The sequence below is a fragment of the Fundulus heteroclitus genome, chromosome 10 (genome assembly GCF_011125445.2).
Source record: "Fundulus heteroclitus isolate FHET01 chromosome 10, MU-UCD_Fhet_4.1, whole genome shotgun sequence".
In the NCBI taxonomy this organism is placed as follows: Eukaryota; Metazoa; Chordata; class Actinopteri; order Cyprinodontiformes; family Fundulidae; genus Fundulus; species Fundulus heteroclitus.
Genome location: NC_046370.1, coordinates 12,084,438 through 12,107,007, shown reverse-complemented (window position 1 = coordinate 12,107,007; position 22,570 = coordinate 12,084,438). Strand labels below are relative to the sequence as shown.

The window sequence follows — 22,570 nt, the reverse complement described above, 5'->3', positions numbered from 1 at the left end:
TATTAGGCAACGTTTTGTGCGGCTTCGCGCGAGCTGATGGCCGACGGTGCTTTGTTGCTACGTTAGCTAACGTTCGTGTGCTACCGAAGTTAGCTAGCCAGCTAGCATGCTTACGCTGAAGCCTAGAAAGGTCCCAACAAAGAATGCACACTGTCGCACAAAGTCGGAACAGTTTCCGAACGTGTACAACCGCGATGGCGTTTCGGTCGCGTTAAAACTACAAGCTGACACCCTGTCGGTTTAAAAATGAACAAAAAGTGCTAAGCGGTTTCAAGGGTTGGTAAACATAAGGTTGAGGAAAAAAACAAATGCCAGACTCGAATTAACGCTGTTTTGTCAAAGTGGTGGTTATTACGTGTAAGTAAACACTGATTAGATTGCTATGTTTGGTGAATTCTTTTGACTAGGCATGGTCCGGTTTCAGGTCTTCCTTAAATTATTGCCACATATACTATAAACAGGTATTCTTACTGCTCTGTTGGGAAAACCAAAATGCAGAATATTGTTTAAGTTTATATAATTGTATGTTGTTGTTGTTTTTTTTTTTTTTTAGCGATAGACAGACTTAAATAAATACAGCGTGTTATTGGCTGATTAGACAGGCTTTCTGGATAGGTAGCTAGCCTCCAGTTGGCTGCTTTACAGACAAAGGAGCATGGCTTGTTTGGTGTAATTTTACAAAAGTGTTGCCTCAAAAGTAATGGAAAATATGCCATAATTGCCTGCGATTATTATTATTTTACATATGTTTTAGTGTTCAAAATAACTTTCAAAGAATCTCGTCTTTATTGTGAGATGCAGTGGGCCCCCGTTAATCCAGCTGGCCTGCAGTGTGCAGCAACAAGCGGGGGAAAGGGGCATCGCTGCATTACTCTGCTTGAAACGGCTGGAAAAACTGTCCTTTTTAATCAAAAGTTATTTTTTTTTTTTTAAACCATAGAGCTGGAACGGCAGGAAATGTAAGCACTTTTGGGAACTCTGCCTTTTTTAAAACTTTTAACAGTGCCCAAACCTAATTCGGACTACGTGACATTATTTCGGCATTTATTTGCGGGGAAAAGTTCTGTATTCTACAGCTCATACAGGTCAACTGCGAGCGAACCGATGTGCTGGATTTGACTCAACCGCGTTTCCTTGGAGGACAATCGATGACCTTGACAGTAGCGGATGTGCAGGAGTACTGGAGAGGCCGATGAAAAGACATTTATTTGGGCAAGATGGGCTGGGTTTGGAGGGAGATAGAATTTTAATCACACTTGAGCCTAAGAGGTAGGATTGCTTTGGCTACCAAGCATATTTTATATTGATACAGAGAGCTACCACACAACCAGCTTGAGTGTAGTTTAGTAAGGAATATGTCAGTGGCCTTAACAAATAGAAACACATCTATAACCCCAAACTAATCTGTAAACTTAAAATTCTTATGTATCCAGTCTACCTAAAACAATACAATTGACGGCCAAGATGTTATTTTCTTTGTATATTTATCCACATTGACCCTTTTAAAATTGAATAGGCTCCCAGTGTCTATTATTAAATTAATAATAACGATGGTAATATTAAAATTATTAATAATAATGATAATTGTTGTTTTTATTATTATTATTATTATTATTATTATACCATAACATCTCAAAGTGTTTTCTGTAGGCTTTGACCTAGATATAGCCCAAACACCGGGCTGGTGATGTCCAATAAGCAATAGTCACGTAAAATTCCCCCCATGTCATTTTGTTAACCGGAAAGTCTTTTGTTGTCGTCTCTTTCTTTAATCGTCACAATTTAACACTGTTCAGTAACTTTAGGTATTAAAAAACGACTTTTGTGGTGTCGATCCAGTAGCCGTGTTTGGTTAGCACTCTATTAGGGCTGGACGATAATCAAATAATGGTATATATCGATTGATAGATGTGTGGTGCGATAGGGGAAAAAAAGAGTCAATAAAAAGTTTAATAGAACAGTTTTCCTTCCTTTTGCATTCTGGCCTATCATGTAGGTGAATATCAGTCATTAGATCCTCTTAACCAATCACAAAGGCAGACCGTGGCACACCCCCTTCAGAGTTCAGAGAGCACTGTTCTTTTTTTTTTTTAATTGCTTTTTTTGGTAAAAAGAAGGTTGAATAAAGGTTTAAGTTTGAATTCAGTGTTTGCGTTCTTTATCTGAAAAATAAGTCATCAAGCAACAGCAAACAGGCTTAAATCTGAGGCAACCGGACTTTCGTTCAGTTCTTTCTGAAAACGTTTTTAGAAATAACTGAACGAAAGTCCGGTCGACTCTGAGTTAAGCCTGTTTGCTGTTGCGTTGACCCAAATAACTGAGAATTTGCACAGGTATGTCATTTAGCAACAATAAAATAGATTTTCTATTTTGCCGATATGCTTCTCTTCTATATCGTCCAGCTTTATGTCCTTTAGGGTGACAGAACAGTGTTCTTCATGGAACTGAGATATCTAATCTAATTGCTTCTGTTTAAGACAGGACTATAGCCTGACTATGGCTAAAACAATTTAATGTTTTGATTAGTATATTAATGTTGCATTAAACACCCTCTTTGTCTAACCATCAGATATTGACTGGGTTGAACAGACGCACTCTTAGCCTGCCAACTGTAGTTTTGAACCAGCGTTATCTTCATTTGAATAAAAGCTAATTAAAGTAATACTTGGTGCTCCTTTAGTTCCCCTATGGACCTAATGCCAGACAGCTAGATTTCTCTTTCTTGTGACTGAGAAAAGCACATTTTCATCCTGCAGACTGGCAGCATCCATCATCAGGAGGGGGATGGCCAGCACTCTGTTAAAACAAAGCTTTCTCTCGCTAAAAGGATCTTAAACTAGATCAGTGCTATGATGGCAGAGCGGTATAAAAAGTCTTGTTGTACCCCGATACCTGCGACCAGGCCTTGCCTACTCGAGGCTGGTGTGGGGATGGAACAAAAAGATGTTCATCCGGTAACGATGGCAATCTTTTTGGTAAAATGTTGGTGACAACAGTACTTCTGTGGGGCTTTTCTGATTTAACGACACATCAGATTAGATTTCAAACTCGTATAATTCTTTTTAACTTTTAGCTGGGCTCCTAAAATTATGAGAATTTTTTTTTTCCAGCTGCATGCGAGTTAAAACTGAAATTTTAATTGACGTTTTTAACAGTCTTCCATGGTTTTTTGTTTTAACGTGTAGCTGGATTTCAGCCACCAGAAAAGAAGCAACCATGACGGAACAAAGGGCGAAGTGGGGCTGCGACTACTGCACCTATGAGAACTGGCCGTCTGCGGTCAAGTGTACCATGTGCCGCGCGCCGAGGTTGACGGGGCCCATTATCACAGAGGAGCCTTACAGAATCCCCCCCGCGCTGGATCCGGGTCCAGAATGGGATCCGCCCAGGACCGAGGGCGGGAGCGGCCTCCTCATCTGCCCGGACTCCAGCGCCAGACCCAGGGTGAGGACTTGCGGCGTGGCCGAGCTTGCCAACAAGTGGTCCTGTCAGGTGTGCACGTACCTGAACTGGCCGCGCGCCGTTCGCTGCACACAGTGCCTGTGTCAGCGTCCCAGGACCAGCAGCCCCACGGAGTCCCCGCAGACCTCCGGCACCAACGCGGGCTGCCGCCCCGCCGTCCATTCCCCCGTGGACACGTGCGAGGAGTACAACGACAGGAACAGACTCAACACACACCAGCAACAGTGGACGTGTACAGCATGCACTTATCAGAACTTGCCCAGAACTACAAAGTGCGTGATGTGTGACCTCCCCAAGCCTAACCACCAGGAAGCAGTAGGCCTCCCAGAGCCCACGGAGTCCTCGCCCCTGATCATCGAGCAGGACACGGCGAGGTGGAGGGGCAGCTGCAGCGGCAGCCAGGGCCAAAGGAGATCCCCTCCTGTGGCCAGGAGGGAGGACTTCCAGAGGATAGAGCTGGCAGCTGGAGCCATGAGCATGGAGGAGCACGAGGTCAACTTCAAGAAGCTGAAGCAGATTAGGAACCGGATGAGGAAGACTGACTGGCTCTTTCTTAGTGCGTGTGCTGGTGAGTGTCTACTCGTTTTATCACACCATTAGCTAACGTGAATATTTGGTTTATGTTTAGTTTATTTAAAGTGTTTTTTTTAGGGGGGGATAATGAATGTTAATTTTAAAGTCAAGAATTGGGAGCACACCTTTAGAACTGGTAGAATTATACATACATAGTTCCCAAATAACACTTGGGTAAAAGTCTCTTATTACACCTCTGAGATGGTCCGACATATATTTCACCGTTTGCATCAGAATTGGTGTTTTTGTTTGATTCAAAATTAAGTTTTCTGGCCCAGACCGAGCTTTTAGCATCACCTAAAAATGTTGGTATAGAGCGGGACGTGAACATGGGGACGCCATCCTGGATTGTTTTCTGGCCAAAAACAGTTTTCATGTGCTTGGTGTCGTCGTTGCGTCATGGTATCCAGTTGTGTCCCAAGTCTCAGACCTTTCACCCCATTTGACCACTTCAAATGGTGGAAAATCTGTTTTTAGAACGAGTCGGGAGCAGTCGAGGAATCACGAGCTGGAGAAAAGAAGCCCCTGCTTCATGATCGACTAGTTTTCTAGTGAAAGGTTTTGAGCTCATTAAACACAATTATGAGAATATGTATGTTTGGAAGAGTCCGTTTAAAGCTTTGAAATTGAGCAAAACTGTATATCCGTAGTAAAGAACTGTGGTGGCAGCATCATGCCGTGGAGCACATAAATGGGAACAATGGTGAAGGGGGGAGATCTTTCTAATTATTAACTCAAATCAACAGCTCAACGTTCGAAACTTCTTTTTAAAGTTAAGTCAATATGTGTGTTGTATAATCAATCAACCCAGAAAAAAAGAACGGATCAATTTAATTTTTTAAAGCCCAAAATGAAAAGATGATGTAAATTTGGGATTGTAACTATAGCAAAGTATTGGCAGAGTCAAGCCCAGGCCCAAATGTTTTGTTTTGTTTTTTTAATCGGAAAGATTTTTTTACTAAAAGAACTGGTTGAAATTTTGCCCAGCTACTCCTTGAGGCCCGGCGTGTTCTCAATGCGCCACTGAGGGCGTCTTTTGAGGAGCGAGGAGAGCCGGCAGTGTTTCCCAGCTGGTGGGGAAACGCTCGGCTGTCCGGGCAGAGCAGTGAGCGGAGCCTGTGACTCGAGTCCCTCCTGGCTGTGAGTCAACACAGCCTGTAAACAGTGGCGCTTATGTTCTGAGCACAGACCTCCACCAGACAGAAATAGCCTCGACATAACACGAGAAACTGTCAACAAAAAAAAAAAAATATATCAACCTGAAGGCAAAGCAACACGCGATCAGCGTTGCACTCTTGACCTTTGCAACGATTCCGCCTCCTAGCTTGCTGTTGAGCAGAGTTAAAGTTGTGTTACAAGCGCTGCCTCTCGCCGAGCTTTTTACACAAACACAGAGGCAAGCTAGTTCTCCTTGTACGGTTTCTCGGCAGGAAGTATCTGAATGAAGCAGCACCGTTTGACCGAGGCGCCGAGCACTTCCTTTAGTCTCAGAACTCAGTCTCACTTCACCGTGTTGTTTCCTCAATTTTTTTTTTTTTTTTTGCTGTGTTAGACCTCTGTAGTTGAGCTAGAATGTAGTATTGTTGTTTTGGTTCACAGAAACTAAATGACAGCGCGTAACTCTTAAAAAAAAAATTTATTGTGTGTATATATATACAATTAAAAATGTATATTGTTTACATTTTTTAATGATTTATAGCTTGAGAACACAGGGTGAGCTTTGATTTGCCTTATGGCACAAAGAATTTTTTTTTATTTCTTTTTATCTGATCAGAATAAGAATTTAAGACAGAAAACTATCTAAAATGGCTGGATGGGTTTTAGATATAAGCCGCCTTTGGCTCCAATTCCTAAGTCTTACACAATTTTAATGAAGGATCATTTCCCGTTCACCCTGCACTTGTGATGCAGCTGTGACTCTGCTGAGAATCTCCTTTGGCTTGGTGTTAAAACTGCAAGATGTTTGCTAGTACAGACGCCGTCCCTCATTTATGGAACATCACGCAGCAAAAATCAGGGTGTCGACTCCAGTCAGCCAGTTTTCTGCCGGTTTTCTGCTGGTTCAGCGCGGACTGTTTGCTCACAAGCGATCAGTGAATATGAGAACCACCAGGTCACACTGACTGCAACACTTCTCTGTTGTGCTGCTGTTACTGAGTGAAGAAGATGAAAGTGTGAGTGGCATGTAACAAGAGTGACTGACACTAACGACCAATCAGAGCCAGACATTCCTCCTGGCTCTGATTGGTTGTTTCTGACCGGGAGCGGTGCGTTTCTTCAAAAGGCCGTAGGACCACTGCGAGGATCAAGAGGAGCTTGATTTAAATTTTTGATATATATATATATATATATATATATATATATATATATATATATATACACACAAACACTCTAAAGTTACCTACTGTAGCTTTAAACTAATACAACAGGTATCAAATGTTAGGGAAAATACTTTTGCTTTAACTTTACAACGTAAGTCTAGTATGAACGTAACCCAGAATTTGATACTCTTTCAGACGTAAGGCAAAATAAGATCTGTTTCCAAGTTCTTTCTCAGCTTCGGTGCTGTTGCAGAATGTGCCAGCCCAGAATCACTTAGTGTCTGGTTATAGATGTGGGTTTGCAAAATGTCACCCAGCGTGTGTAAAGTGAGACGGGGTGGCTCTCAGGTTAGCGGCCCTCACACCAGCCATCCTGTATCCTGGCAGAAAGAACCTGCTTACATGAGGAGGGGACGGGTGCTCTGCGTGCCACCTAGCTGTTGCACTTTTCACTCATCACAGATGCTGGCTACAGGGTCCAGAATTAGAGGGGGGGGGGGCTAATCTGGACAGGATGTCCTCTGCCTGACATAGCTATCGGATGGCTCTGCATATAGGCTACGGTGTTGTGCCTGTTCAGCCCGGCAGTGAGAAGGCTGTTGTCGTCCTTGGTCAGCTGGAAGGTATAGAGGACATCAGAACCATTAAATGTCGTGAACAACTAGAGATTTGCATTCACTTTACCTTCATTTGTCTGTTTTTTTTAATCGCGAATGTAGTCTTTAACATTTATTCCAGACTGAATTAGGTTTTGAGAGAAAATGGTAGGAAATACTGGGATAGTATTGTGATAATACTGCCATTCTGTCATAGTACATCACAAGTGGCCTTGTTATAGCCTCTTATTAGCAATGTTAATAAGTGGAAATGGATCCAAGTTAAAAAAAATATATAGTTTTTAACACCTCTCTGCAAAGTTTATGGTAGAGATGTACCACTGAATTGGCCCAAAATCAGAACGGGTCAATTTTCCTGTGATTCAAGGTTGATTGGTTAAATGCAGTGAGATTATTTTTTTTTCATGTTACCGTAGTTGTATGCATTAAAATTTTCCGCCTGTAAACTGGCCGACCAACCTTTTTATGTACTTTTTTTTTTATTATTTTTTTTTTAGTATAAATCATGTGCGTTGATGCTCAATGATTTTGTAAATCCTTAATTTGCCTGCAGCACAAAAAAATGGACAGCGATTGACTTAGCTGTCCATTAAAATCACAGAATACAGCTTTATACGAACAGCCATCTTCTCTCTCTTAACCTTTCTCTTTATCCATCTTCTGTCTCTTTATGTTTCTGTCTCTATCGTTTAATTTATACATGTTTTATATTTTGAAGGGTGCCTGCCTTTCTTACTTCCTACTTCTTGATTGAATGACAATCTCTTTAAAATCTAGATGTGCCAAAGTTTATAATATTTTTGAGCATAACTTTAATTTTATTACATTTAGAATCTGTTTCTGATCCATTCATGAGGTCTGGCTAGCAGCAAAAAAGCATTTTCTAAGAATAAAGCAGCCATCTTGTTTCAGCGATGGACTCAGGAAGGTGACCTTTTGTTTCCAGCAGACACTTTTGGTGATTTGCGACAATCAAAGCAAATGGTATTTTTGTAGGACATCTTAAAATAACCATAGAACCTTTTTACTTGTCGAGAACGTGCTGCATTGTGTGTTGATGCTTAGAATAATCCAGTTTAACCACACGATCATCATCCCCGTATCAGGCAAACGTGAAAGAAATGCGTCGTTTTTCAGCTGTAATGCAAGAAAAAAAAGACGCATTTTATCCCGTTGGATCCTGCGCTCCCGGCACGAGCGATACTAATTCTGTCGGGGATAACTAGCTGGTCATTTACGCATTTCTCAGAAACTGGGTCCGTTTACAATACGCAGAAACACTTGTCAAGGCAAAAAATAAGTTGTGAGTCTGAGCTCTCTCTCCTGGTGGGAGTGTGAGTTTACCTGCATGCGAACGCAGGTGACTCTGAGCTGCAAGTAAAGGTGCGACGACTCGGCTTGGAGACATTGAAGGCTGCTGCACACTTGGTTGTACGGGTTTATCGCGCTGACTGTCCCGCACATTTTAAACTTCATAGTCCAGCACACTTATTGGCTATATGTCTTATGACGCATTCCTACATTTCCCACAGCAGACACCCACTGCACACCTGTCAGTCCGTGGTCCAGAGAGGATGCAGGAGCTTGCGAGTCGCAGCTGCCTTGATGACTTCTTCTTCCAGCCGAGCGGTTTATATTGACATTATGTACGCACTCGTAACATTGAGCTCTGCCTTTACCTATCCACGCCCTCATGTCCGCCTTATTACCTGGGAGCCTAGAGGCAGAACTGGCTCAGGATACGATCTGGCGCTATTTAGCGAGGCTAACTTTTAATAAAATGAACTGTGAAGACGCACAGACGTATAATGGGAGAGGAAACACTGGGCAGGTCAGACTCCATGGCTGGAGTGGTGCATACCTAGTGGGTTTGTGTAATCCCCCTTGGAAGGACTTTTATTTCTGTGTTTCTAATTATAACTTTTTAACTTTTTTTTTTCTTACGTCTGGTGCAGGTGTGGTAGAAGGAGACCTGGCTGCAGTGGAAGCCTACAAGTCCTCAGGCGGTGACATCGCCCGGCAGCTCACCGCTGACGAGGTCCAGCTGCTAAACCGGTCCTCTGCGTTTGACGTGGGCTTCACCCTGGTCCATCTGGCCATTCGCTTCCAGAGGCAGGACATGCTGGCCATCTTGTTGACAGAGGTAAGCATTTAGACCCAAGACATCAGAAGCTTCACCACATGCACTCAATGTGGAAGTTGCTGCTATACTTTGTTAAAGCATTTTACACATATTTTGGCTGACACATCCAGCAAAACCACACATGGTTGCTTCTGTTTTCTTAAAAAAATGATGTAAATGTTTTTTAGTTTTTTTTTTTTTTGTCCGATACAATATGGTTTCCCAGAGGGTTGACCTGCAGATTCAAACTTTGACTAGTTGTTCAAGTTTTCTTTCTAAGGATCATAATGCAAGCAGTCTTTTGTGTTCATTTTTTAAACAAAGTAATTAGAACAAATGTTCTGATGTCATAAAACCATTTTTTAATTACAAACATAATTCAGATTTTGCTAGTTGCTGATGCATTTCCAGACTAAAACAAGCTGGTGTTTTTCCAACTTTGATTGAATTTGAATAAACAGGGTCGGGGGGTGGCGGCAGGGATCAGATTTTTTTTTTAAAGCTAGACCTGCACTGCAAAAAGAGAACTAAAAATGAGTAAAATTTTCTTGAAATTAGTGTATTTGCCCTTGATTTGAGCAGGTAAATAAGATTATTTGCCAATGGAATGAGTATTTTTACCCCTAAAATAAGATAATTAGATATATTGCACTTGAAATAAGATGGAGATGAATTGTTCCTATCTTAAGTGCAAAAATCTTATTCCATTGTCAAATAGTCCTATTTACCTGCTCAAATCAAGGAAAAATACATTCATTTCAAGAAAAAAATTCTTATTTTTAGGTCTATTTTTGCAGTGTGCTGATCAGTGGTCCTAGGAAAAATGGATCAACATTGATTTCTCGCTGAATGATTGTGTAAACGGCAAGATTGATGGGATTCCTTTGTTTTGTATTGGACACAGTGCTTTTCAAAAGGTTTAGGTTTAATTGGCAGAACTGATGCTGAGGATGTAATTTAGCAGTTATATTCAGGTGTGTTTTGCCAGGGACACACCGAAAAGTTGCAGGCCACCAGCCCCCTGAGGACTGGAGTTTGCAACGATGTGTTTTTATTATATTTTTCGTCAGTAAAGCCCAGGGGCCTCACTGAGCACTACAGGGACCCCCAGAGTTGGAAACACAGCAATATTAGTTTTGTTTTTCCATAGTTTACCATGTAAATCCCAAGTCTAGGTCCACAGTGGAAGTGCTCTTTAAGGATTACATGGAGGATTAGCCTGGTTTCAGTCACCTCTTCCTAATAGACGTGTTAATACACAGATGGTATGTCCTATAACCAGAGTGAGCAATAATAATGGAAAACATAGAGGGTCAAATGGTGAAACAAGGCCCTTAGAAACAATTAAGATGAACCGATGAGCAGTTAAATCGTTTTATGTTAAGTGCATCCGTTAAATGTGAATATCAGTGGGATAACCTTTAAGTTGTTTATAAGTCCTTTGTTGGTGCCAACGATATGCAGACAGTGTGCTGGAATAATGACTGCCGGTATGGATATTCAGATTGATCTTTTTTTTTTTTTTTTTTTTTTTCTCCCCCTACTGACCAGAGTTGGCCAACAGTGACTGAGCACTACAGAGCCCGTCAAACACTCTGAACCAAACTGAAAGTCATCCAACTAAATCCTTTCTCTATAATACCTTTAAACGAATGACCATGCTAAATCAAGTTCCAAAAGGTTAATTTGATTTAAGCATTTCTTTGCCATCTTGAGAAGCTACAATTTGCAGCAGAATATAAAGCAGAGTTGTTACTTACAGTATGTTTTGTGTTGTAGGTTAAACCTGCTTATCTATGTCCATTAAGTAAATACTAATGGGAATGAACATAAATGTAATATTAAAGACGATAAGACATTGCATAGTGTAACCTCCTCCAAAAATAAAACTAGACATGAGAACTTGGCTGTTGAACGGTATCGGATGATTTTTGACCTTGATCCGCTCTGACTGGTGACAAACTGGAAAATCTAATTTGTTTCCGATCAGTGAAAACACCATGAGTGTGAGCTACAATGTCATGCCAGTGGCTGCAAGTTTCAGTGTGGATGATGTGGGGTGGGGGGGGGGGGGGGGGGGGTGACAATGAAATTTAAGTAGTTACAGAATCACAAAGATTGTTAAAACAAAGTCAGCACAGACACTAAGAAGTTGTGCTTTCTAGGATGTTGAACCGTGTCTGCATTTGATTCAAGGAAGACTTTCAGCTGATAACAGAAAGGCTGAACAGAGATCAGTAAAGTTGCTCTTTGATCCTTTTTAGAGCTTTCAATCATGGAATATACTGGATTTAGAAATGTTGGCAGCCATATGATTAAAAACACATTTGTTTAGGACTGCCTTTGACTGTTCTAGTTAAACTCTTTACTGAAACGTTATTAGTTTAAATTTGTACTCAAACTGTTTTTACCGTTTGCTTTTCGTTTCCATTTTTCCCACGTTTCTACATTTTATTCCAACTTGCTTTTATTCTGTTTTTATTTTCCAATGTTTTAATCATGTAAAGCACTTCGCATTGTCCTTGTACTGAAATGTGCTATACATTATCAACATTATGTACACTGTTTTAATAATGGTAGCCCCATTAGCTAAGCTAATTGCTGATATAAGATGCTAAACCAGGTTGAAAATGTCAATTCTGTCACCATGTTTGTATTTGCTTTAAAAATGGTAAACCTCAGGGATGGGCGATATGGACTTTAAATTTCATTATTTAATTAAATTATATAATTTATTTAATTATAGCCCCATAAACAGAAATACTGTCCTTTATAAAACATATTTAATAGTAAAATGTATAACAAGTTTAAACAGTTGAAATGGGCTTCATCAGGAGATTAGTTACATAAAGCAGTTTTTTTCTCACTAATCGCTAAACTGCACAGAGCTGCATTTAATTATATTTTTGTATTTATTGATATTTATTGATGCTCTACAGGAACCAACAGTGGAAGAAATGGCAAAAATAACAACCCTGACAATATTGGCAGTTTTCTTTTCCACACAATGTTTAACAAACTGTTTGTTTTTTTTGTATTTTGTCTCATCACAACACTGAGATATATTCCAAATAAGGGCATGTTGTCCCTGGGAAAGTGCCTGTATGTTTAAACTAAGTAATCTGGCAACTTGGGAAATGTGTTGATATATGAAACATCTGTTTATCTACAAATTGAGAGATGAATCAGTATATTTCATAATTTACATGAGCAATTATATTCTGGCTGTAACATTAAACATTTAATTTCCTTGGGACCGATGCGGATCTGTAGCCTGGGCTCAACATTCGCTCCTAGATTAACGCTGGCGTCAGATCCAACCGATGCTGGAGCGCCTCAGCTCTCAGCTGTTCTTGTTTATTCCTCTGTTCTAAAAAGAGCTAAAGGAAATTGCTGAATTGGGTGTCGGCAGGTCAAAGCTTTACATAAAGATGGGAAATCTGCAGCAAAATGCTCACTGGTGCATCTTTAAAGAAAACCAATTAAACTAAAAGAATACTGACAAAAGCGTTGTAATTTCCATTCATTCAGTGTCCCGTTCCTGTTTTCAAGGTGAATCAGCAGGCGGCGAAGTGCATTCCCTCCATGGTGTGTCCCGAGCTGACGGAGCAGATCCGGAGGGAGATTGCAGCGTCCCTTCATCAACGCAAAGGGGACTTTGCCTGTTACTTCCTCACCGACTTGGTCACCTTCACTCTGCCTGCAGGTATCCATGACACTCTGATCATCACAGGTGTAATTACCCATCCTGGGCCAATCCCTGCATACTTTATTCGTTGGAGTCGGCAGAATTAATGATTTATTTTGATTTCAACCCCCAGTCCCATAGGTTTTTGATTATGTCAGCTTCAACCTCAGTCGGCCATCCAGCTTTATTTTGCGTCCCATGGCCTGTTTTTGTGCTTGCAGAACTATAATATATAAGCTGTGCACCTTTTGTTGACCTAAAATCTGCAATATTCTATAAATCCTAATGATTTTTTTTAAACCATTAAAATGATGCTATTAGTAGTATAGAAAAGCTTATTAGCTGCTGCAGCTTCCATTGTGGCTGATACATGCGGCTTCTTTGTCTTCTGTGCTACAGAGATGCATGTCTGGAAAAGAGATCTGCTCAGAACAGTTTAGACACTAGGCGTTAGATTTTATGATGTTCAAAGAAAAGAAGTTTATAAAGGAAGGGGGGGACAACATTTCTCCAGGTTCTGTCTGCATATGATTAAATGGAGCTAGAAGATGAGCCAGTCATATTAAAACAGAGGAAACGAACTAGTGTCAGCCTAGAACTTAACCAAACATGATGAGTCAATGAGCAAGAGTAAGACTTGAGTTTATTTTAGACTGTTGTTGTATGAGTCTGGTCTGCTATACCTTAGAACAAGCTTTACTGGTGTTTTCAGAATAAGATTCAGTCATAAATTTTACTGTATGCTGCTTCTGTTCGAAGCAGCACATCAAGGCTGTACAAATATGTACTGCAGCATCCTCAGCAATAAAGCTACACAGTTGTCAAGCATATTTATGACATTTATCTTCCTAACTTTAATGTAGTCCCGACTGCAAGTCAGGAACATATCATGCCTTATGACATATCATTCTGATTCATACTTCCCAAGTTGGAACGGTATTGACACTCTTTAGCCTTGTCCCATAATGTTTATCGCAGAAATAACCTTCACTTTGCTTCTAAGAACCGGCGTTCTGATTTAAAACAACCTGAATAAAGGATTACGAAGGCTGCAGTGCTGAATGTGGCTGTGTGTGTCTGTGTTTGAGTGATGTCAGTTATGTTGCTGCAGAATGATTTTGGCCTGAGGCCATCTGCAGGGTTCAGCCACACAATTCAAGACTGATCCAGAGAATAACCAGCAGTGTTCTCGCTCTCTGCGGCCTCAGCTCAATGCACCCAGAAACACAAGCCGCTGCACTGAGCTACAGTGTTTACAGTGCTCCATTGACTAAATGTCATGAGGGGAATGGAACTGCAAAGAGCGTCCCCTCCTCTGCTAGTCATTACTGGGGAGTTTATGTTGCTCACCGCGCTACCACAATGGCCTTGCAAACAAATGCTTCTCCTCTGTTCTGGCAGATATCGAGGACTTGCCCCCTGCTGTTCAAGAGAAGCTGTTCGACGACGTGCTGGACCGAGATGTACAGAAAGGTATTTGGGATTTATTACAGATGGATGTAAAATACACAAAAATCTTTGTTCCTTCCGTTCAGTCACTTTGGAGCCGTCTGTTTTCTTTGTTTTCTAATTTAGGATAATTGAGCTTATTAGCTTTCCTCCTACACACTGAAGCACCGTCTGTGTGATTTCTAAAGACTATGTGTTACTTAGTGTGTTGCACACTTAAAGAAAGCCACTGGAGAAAGAAGTTTTGGATTTTGCAGACGAAATTATTGCAATGAATGTAGACACATTATGACTGTAATAACTAAACATGAGGAAGGCTTAATGTAATGTGAGAATAATTAAGTCTTTTATTTATTTTTTTAGATTACAGTAGAGGTCGACTGATATTTTTGGGCCACTATTAGCGTTTTTCCCTGTATCGTCATCGGCCAATACGTGCGTGGGTTCGCTGATCCATTACCCATGCAGCCATGCCTTGAGATCACGAAAAGCACATGCATTTTCACCGTTAATCTTAGTTGGAAACGCAAGTTTGGAGACTTTTGTAACATTTATAACCTTTGTGTTGTTTTTATCATGTAAATGGAGGGGGAAAAAAAAGCAATATTGGCTTCAAGAATCAGCCCCAAAGAAAATGGGCAGCAACGATCGGGTTTTGGTTAGACTGATGTCAGAATTATCGGTATCGTCATCGGTCGAACTCTAGAGTAAATTAAACCCTGACTTGATTAAGTTTTCATTCTTTTACTGTCTTCACCACACATCCTCCATTTGTTCACTTTGCACATAGAACTTGAAGAGGAGTCTCCGGTTATTAATTGGTCTCTGGAGCTGGGAACGCGTCTGGACAGTCGTCTCTACGCCTTGTGGAACCGCACGGCTGGAGACTGTCTGCTGGACTCGGTTCTGCAGGCCACCTGGGGGATCTACGACAAAGACTCTGTCCTCCGCAAAACCCTCCATGACAGCCTCCACGACTGCTCCCACTGGTGAGAGACCAGAGTTTTCAGAACTAGGGAATAATTTAGAAATTTATCCTGAGATGGTATACCAAAATTATACTGACGTTAGCTATGCACTGACTGCTGTTTGAAATGGAAATGCACTGATGACGTTTATATAGCCTATTTGCAATCTGGTATTTTTTTTTTTGTACAATTTTGGTTTGTTGATACCAGTTTTAACCAAATCTGGTTTTAATAAACTATAATAAAAGACAGAAACATTCAAAATCATATATTTGTTGAGCCAATTGTGTGAAAACGGGTTTTAATATTTTAAAAACAAATGGCAAACAAAATGTTATCCTATTTTAAACTTTCTTTATCTTACGTCAGGCGGTAAAATCACTGGCATTAATAAAAGGGAAGTCTATTAAGTGGAGATAAGATGAGACTGTCGTTGCATTATAGTTATACTTTTATGTATTCCAGTAGGTTATGATTCAGCTTTTTTTTTTTGTTATTTATCTATGGCTGTTTGTTAAATTGAGACATTTGGGATAAAGTTTTAATTCAGAGATGACTTTTATAATTAGTTTATGAAAAGAAAAACATAGCAAAATAAATTATCGTATATCGGCAAGAAACCTAAAACCATCAATATTATTTTTGGCCCATATAACTCGGCCCTCATCTCTAAATGAACTGTATCCTGATTGCGTTTATGATATCCAGTTTTGATCCAGCATCAAAGTTGGCAGGCCATATTGATGTATTGGTAACCTGTATTTGTATGAGGCCATTTGGATTATTCTTGTGTGTTGGTGTATGGGTGTATCTATATGTTTGGGGTGATAGAGAAGCGCATTTGAGAGCAACATAGAAAGTCTGTAAAGCTCTTGAACGCACATCAGCACAGCTACAAACCTCCTGAACCACATTAGCTAGCGCTAGCTTTTATTAGCTTGACGAACGGCCCCTTTAGAGCTGCACTACACAATGCTCCACTTTGGGAACGCATCTAGAAAAGTAGTGGACTGACAAAGGCAGCCTTTTGAGAAACACCCACGCACCGCGCCGCCAGCCGTTCACCTGGAAAAAATCCTGGTGAGGACCCTGGAGAGCACCCACACAGCAGCCGAACCCTGGACAGGAGCAGTTTAGGAGAACCCCGGTCAGCAAACTAAGCCAGCTCACCGCTAGGAGCCCAGGACCCAGAGATCTGCCAGCCCAGCCAGGAGCACAGACACCATGTTGGCCCACATAGGCACACACTGCCTCCAACCCCCATTTTCTACCAAGACATACAAGAGATCCCTCAATAGGCCGCAATCCCCTAATCCACTAGGAGATGTATTCTAATTATTGGTGACCAAACCAGTTCAAGTATCTCCTTTTGGTTTTTTTCTTATAACCAGACATTCTCTCCACAGAAACACATTCTGATTAAATTTTATTTTATTTTTTTAAATAAAGTAAATTTAAGCTCTTTTTTTTTTTTTTCCTCCCAGTTTTCCAGAATCTTTTTTGCAATAGTTCTAACTGCAGGAAGGGTGTGGCATCCTTTTGTTTCCAAATGCATTTGTGTGATGGTGAGGCTCAGTCTGATTGAGTCTAATCACAACTTTCTGCTGTATGATTCTTGCGGTACACTTATGAAAGTTTCAAAGTAAACAGTAACTATAGTGAAACCATTTTTTTTTTTTTCTCTTTGTATTTTATAGGTTTTACAGTCGTTGGAAGGAGTGGGAGTCCTGGTACTCGCAGAGCTTTGGTTTACATTTCTCCCTTAGAGAAGAGCAGTGGCAAGAGGACTGGGCATTCATCCTGTCCTTGGCCAGCCAGGTAATTAATTAGTCTTTTATAACTGAGGTTTACGAAAATGGCATGAAAAGTCATCAGAAAACAGTGTTTGGCTGCCTGCAAGGATTCCAAGACATGACCGTTCACCTAGACCGACAGGCCAAGCTAGGAGAAGCAGCCAAAAGGCTCATGGCTACTTTGGAGATGTTGCAGAGATCCACAGCTTGGGTGGAAGAATTTGTTGACAGGACCGCTATTAGTCAGGCGCTCGATAAGCTTAGCTTTTATAAAAAAGAGTGGCAAGAGGAAAGCCATAAAACGTCTCGTTTGCAGAAAGAAAGTCCTCTGGTTAGATTAGACTAGAATAAAAAAAAATAAAAAAACATACAAAACGTTGTGTGGCAGAAAATCACTGCTCATCACTCCGAAGGCACCATTGACATCTGGAACAGGATGGTGGCAACATCATGCTGTGGGATGCTTTGTTCAGCAGGGACAGGAAAGTTGATGGATAATACTGAGTTTAAAAGAACAGACTCTAGGCTGGGGTAGTTAACCTTTCAATAGGGCAACCACCCTAAACATGTAGCCAGAGCCACAATGGAATGGTGTAGATCAAACATATTCATGTTTGGTTTGTCCCAATCAAAGTCCAGACCCAAAGCCAATTCAAAATCTGTTTCAAAACTTAAAATCTGCCATTTTCATTCAATCCAACCCAAAGGTTATTTTGCAATAAAGAATAGGCAAATGTTTGGATGTCTGGTCCTTCTTGCCAGGGAGAGATATAACCTGAGAGACTTGCAGCTTTTAATAGAAGCCAGCTAGGATCAACTCATTTGCTCAACAGAAATGCATAATTAGATTTTTATTTAAAGGAAAATGAAACCATGAAAGAATTTACTTTCTCTTCATAGCTACATGCTACTGTGTTGGTCTGACAGTTCAGTGGCTATTAGTACTCTTGCAAGACAATGTGGAAAGAGAATACCTGACACACCATCTGTAGAAAGCTGTACGTATTCACTAACTTTTCATTATTGTTCATAGCAGTAATATTACGAAGTTTGCTAAGAGGTGAGGTGGATTAAAGCAGTTGTAAGTTACATAGCTGCTTATTGACAGCTGATCTACTTGCTGAGGCAGCATTACTTCTAGGCACGTGCCTCATGGATTTAGCTGAGCCGCTACACTGCCGATACAAACAACCATAGCAGAAGCTCTGATTAGATGTCCTCCCCTGAGGCCAGACGCACGGTGATGGATGATGGAACTTTTTCATATCTCACTTCATGATTGCTGCAAAGCTTTCTAAAGTAGGTTATGGTGTCTATTTGAGGGTAGTTGCATAATCTGCTTTCTGTTTGTTCAGTACAAATGCAAGATGTGCAGGTTAGAGACCTGCATGCTGACAGAACTAGTGTGTATATATATATATATATATATATATATATATATATATATATATATATATATATATATATATATATATATATATATATATATATATATATATATATATATATATATATATATATATATAAAAATTTGAAGAAAAAAAAAATTATCGATTGGTAGTCTGCCATGAAACTGACACCTGAGGAGAATTTCCATTATTAAAAAAAAAGAAAGAGATTGTGGCAATTAAATGTCAAAATTTTAACTACAAAAATGTCTTTGCATCCTTAAAATCCCTAAAATAAAAAAAACCCTGCTTACAGCACTCTGTCAGACCTGCAGAAGCAAAATGTTTTTCACTGCCTCTAATGAAAAATAGTTAGCTTTTTTTTTTTTAATGGCAGGAGCACAAATCCCTGATCGGTGCACCTCTAGTTGGTACACTTGACAGGAAGTGTCTAAATATTAGATGGGAGATGAAACGTTGTCTCTTCTGCTTTCCCTCAGCCCGGGGCCAGCCTGGAGCAGACCCACATTTTTGTTCTCGCGCACATCCTTCGAAGACCCATCATAGTCTACGGAGTAAAATACTACAAAAGTTTCCGTGGGGAAACGTTGGGATACACTCGTTTTCAAGGTAAAGAGACTTTGCAACCATGGAACGATGGTCCTGGTTTTAGTTCCATGATGTTTCTACATAATTAGCTTTAATTTGTAAAAACTGTAATTTGTATTTTTAGCAGATAAAGGAAACCTGATTAAATTACATTTTCTTTTTAGTTCTTTGCTAATAAATTGTCCCACTTGAGATATTTCCTGTTTTAGATTACTTATAATTTAGCAGGAATAGTTATTTCATATAACTGCATGAAAATCTCAACTTGGGAAGATGTTTTTGGGCAACGAGAGGCCAGACAGAAGTCTGTGACTATGCTTCTGAGGCATTTCTCTGCTAACAATCCTCCATTTGTTTCCAGTCAGCTGAAAAGCTTCTGATGTCAGGTCTGAGCTGGTGCTTTGCCCCTGCTGACTCTCACACACAGTTAAATATAAAGTGTACAGTTGGACAACCTGTTTCTAGCAGGGACCTGCAGGGTCGGCGGGTTCAGTCCACCGCAGCCTCTCTGACTGTGTCCTTTTCTTCAGGTGTGTACCTTCCACTGTTATGGGAGCAGAGCTTCTGCTGGAAGAGCCCCATCGCCCTGGGCTACACGCGGGGACACTTCTCCGCCCTGGTGGCCATGGAGAATGATGGTTATGACAATCGTGGTGCCGGCGCCAACCTCAATACTGACGACGATGTCACAGTCACCTTTTTGCCGCTAGTGGACAGCGAGAGGAAGCTGCTGCACATTCACTTCCTGTCTGCTCAGGAGGTGGGCACTGATATTACCATTTCTTCATTGAAGAGTGGGAAACTATAGTTTTGGTGCATTTTCCCCCCCTAATTAACACAGGCTCCAAATTATATATCGTATTTTTTTTTTTTGGACCATAGGGCGCACCGGATTATAAGGCACACTAAATATTCTTCCCAAGTGTGTAGTATCGCTCCGCCCTTAGACGTACACAGCTTTCTATCAGTCTCTGTCAGGAGAACAGAGGAGTTGAACTACACTGCCGTTTTTCTAACATAGGGTCAAAATAAACATAACTTTTTATATTACATTAACTTACTAGGTTTATTGTTGCTAGCACGTACTCTGGGCTGCCTAAAGGCTCCCACATACTCGGGCGTACTGTGTGCATTCTGTGGACAGCATGGACTCCTCGCTGACTCTCCACGGACATTTTACCTTCATAGTCAAGCGTACTATTGTCTAAATTTCTTGTGGCAAATTCCTACAGTTCTCACACTTTCTACCAGTGGAACGAAGCGGCAGAATGGATGATAAAATGTGTGATTAGCTAGAGTTCGCTTCGAGTACGCGCGGACCCCCGCGGAGTGAAGTACGCTCGAGTATGTGGGGGCCTTTACATTAACGCACCTTTAGTTTCGACATTACAGTCAGGCAGTCTTGTAGACAGCTCAGGGGTCCAATCAGGTAGTAACACAGTGTACCGTAATGCTCTGAATAGCCATTGAGCCAAGCGGTATACTTTAACACACATTTTAACAGATTATTTATAAGGCTTTTAATCATTTATAAGGCGCACCATCATTTTTTGAGAAGATTTAAGTATACCTGAAAAATACGGTATACAGTCCCATTAATATTTGGATCAATCTTTCTTAAGCAAGCTGTTGCGGCGATGCCATTTTTTGGCCCCGATACCGATACCCGATACCTGGCTGTGCAGTATCGGCCGATACCATACCGATACCATCTGTTTGAAACTGATTTGTGTGTGTATATATATGACAGGGTTCCCACGGGTCCTTGAAATCCTTGAAAGTTTGTGAATCTGAAAAAATAAATTCAAGGCCCTTGGAAGTTCTTGAAAACAGCCAAAAAAACCCACCTTGTCCTTGAAAGTCCTTGAATTTTTTGGTGGGGTTGAAAGTTCAGCCAGGTTTATCCATTCCAATATTTGTTTTGTTTCTTTATCTCAGAGATCCCGGACATGTTGGGACACCCAACTGTGACCAAATTTGTATCATCTGGCTGCTTAATATGAAGCGACATGGAAGAATTTATCCAGCCGCCCATCCCTCCCCTGGGCTGTTATTCTTGTTTTTGTTTTGACTTGTGTTCTTGGTCACCTGAATCCTGATGAAATCGTTCATGTAATTTCTTTGGAATGAGTTTTACTGTAGGGATGTGAACTATAATGACCCAGAAGGACGGGCGGGGTTGTTGATTTGCATCTGACTTGGAACGCTCCTAAGAGGATGTGCGTAGAAACGGCAGCTCCCAAACTCCAGGTTGCTCAACTGCGAGCCTCCAGAACTGGCAAAGATTCCTGGATAGGTTTCAAAACATGTTTACAAAAAAAAAAACAGACCAAAAGTCCAGTTGCCTCCGATTTAAGCCTGTTTTTTTATCAGTATTATGACCTCGGACGACCGAGAATCTGTACAGGCATAGACGGATGTTTACTGTTAATGTCTAGCTTCACTTAGCGAAGGCTTTTAGGGAGATTTATTTGTCTGAAGTTGGCTTATGTTTAAGTTTCTAAGTACTTTTGATGTGGTTTGCTTGCAACCAGATGGGGAACGAGGAGCAGCAGGAGAAGCTGCTAAGGGAGTGGCTGGACTGCTGCGTGACAGACGGAGGCCTCTTGGTCGCCATGCAGAAGAGCTCCCGCCGCCGCAGCCACCCCTTGGTCACCCAGATGGTGGAGAAGTGGCTGGACAGATACCGGCAGATCCGCCCCTGCGCCTCGCTTTCTGACGGCGAGGAGGACGATGAAGATGAGTGAGAAGACAGAGTGAGCTTCTGCTTCTATGAAATGGACATTGTAGACTCTGGGTGAGAGCACTTGGCTCTCTAATTTTCATTTGATTTTTGTTTTTGTTTTTCCCCTCCCCATAAAAAAAAAAAAAATGTATACCCCTTCCCTGTAATACTGCATGATTTCTGTGAGCTCTGTTGTTGAGAACATACCAGAACCATCAATCCTGAAGACTTCTCCCATTAAAAACACATACGTCCTTCTTAGTTCTCCTTCCAAGGCAACATTTCCCCCCCACCCCATATTCCTTACCTACTGATTACAAAGAGCTAGAAAAATACCAGAATGTCTGAAAATATACTGTGTTCAAGTATTCCCCAAACTACAATAGATTAGGATTTTCATCCACACACTTGCCAGGATGACATTTTAAGATCAAGAGGATTGCAATTCCACGTGTTATGTCAATGGTTGAAGAACATGTTTCTCTGATCGCTTATCTCGCTGCTAACCCCTTTTGATGCAGGATTTATTTATTTCAAACACCCTGCTTTTAGTTCTGCTCCTTCTGGTCCCCACTTCTCTCCCCCCCCCCCCCCCCCCTTCCCAGTTTTGTTTGATTCACGTTGTCTTGAAGTATTTTATTTTGCACAGATGAAACCTACATTTTGTCAGGGGAAAGAGGGGGGGGGGGGTAACGTTCAAGTTTGCTGTCAGTTTTATGTGCGACTCATAGCTTACGTGTTTGTGTTTTGAAGAGTGAGTGGTGATGACGCCGGTGGGGAAAAGAGATAACCAAACACTCTGCCTCTTCTGTGGAGAGCATTAGTATTAAACTTGACTCACTTGCATCCACTTAA

At 41.0% G+C, this 22,570-nt stretch overlaps 1 protein-coding gene across 1 annotated transcript in view; it reads left to right on the top strand.

The window, feature by feature from the left end:
- zranb1a (zinc finger, RAN-binding domain containing 1a) overlaps positions 1–22,570 on the top strand; it is a 22,960-nt gene extending 390 nt beyond the window's left edge. Inside the window, exons 2-10 of the mRNA XM_036142025.1 lie at positions 3,186–4,030; positions 8,929–9,116; positions 12,648–12,801; positions 14,185–14,256; positions 15,023–15,221; positions 16,898–17,018; positions 18,882–19,011; positions 19,521–19,750; positions 21,525–22,570. Coding sequence (XP_035997918.1) covers positions 3,217–4,030; positions 8,929–9,116; positions 12,648–12,801; positions 14,185–14,256; positions 15,023–15,221; positions 16,898–17,018; positions 18,882–19,011; positions 19,521–19,750; positions 21,525–21,737 — 2,121 coding nt within the window. The 5' untranslated portion in view covers positions 3,186–3,216 and the 3' untranslated portion in view covers positions 21,738–22,570. The remainder of the gene's footprint in view (positions 1–3,185; positions 4,031–8,928; positions 9,117–12,647; positions 12,802–14,184; positions 14,257–15,022; positions 15,222–16,897; positions 17,019–18,881; positions 19,012–19,520; positions 19,751–21,524) is intronic.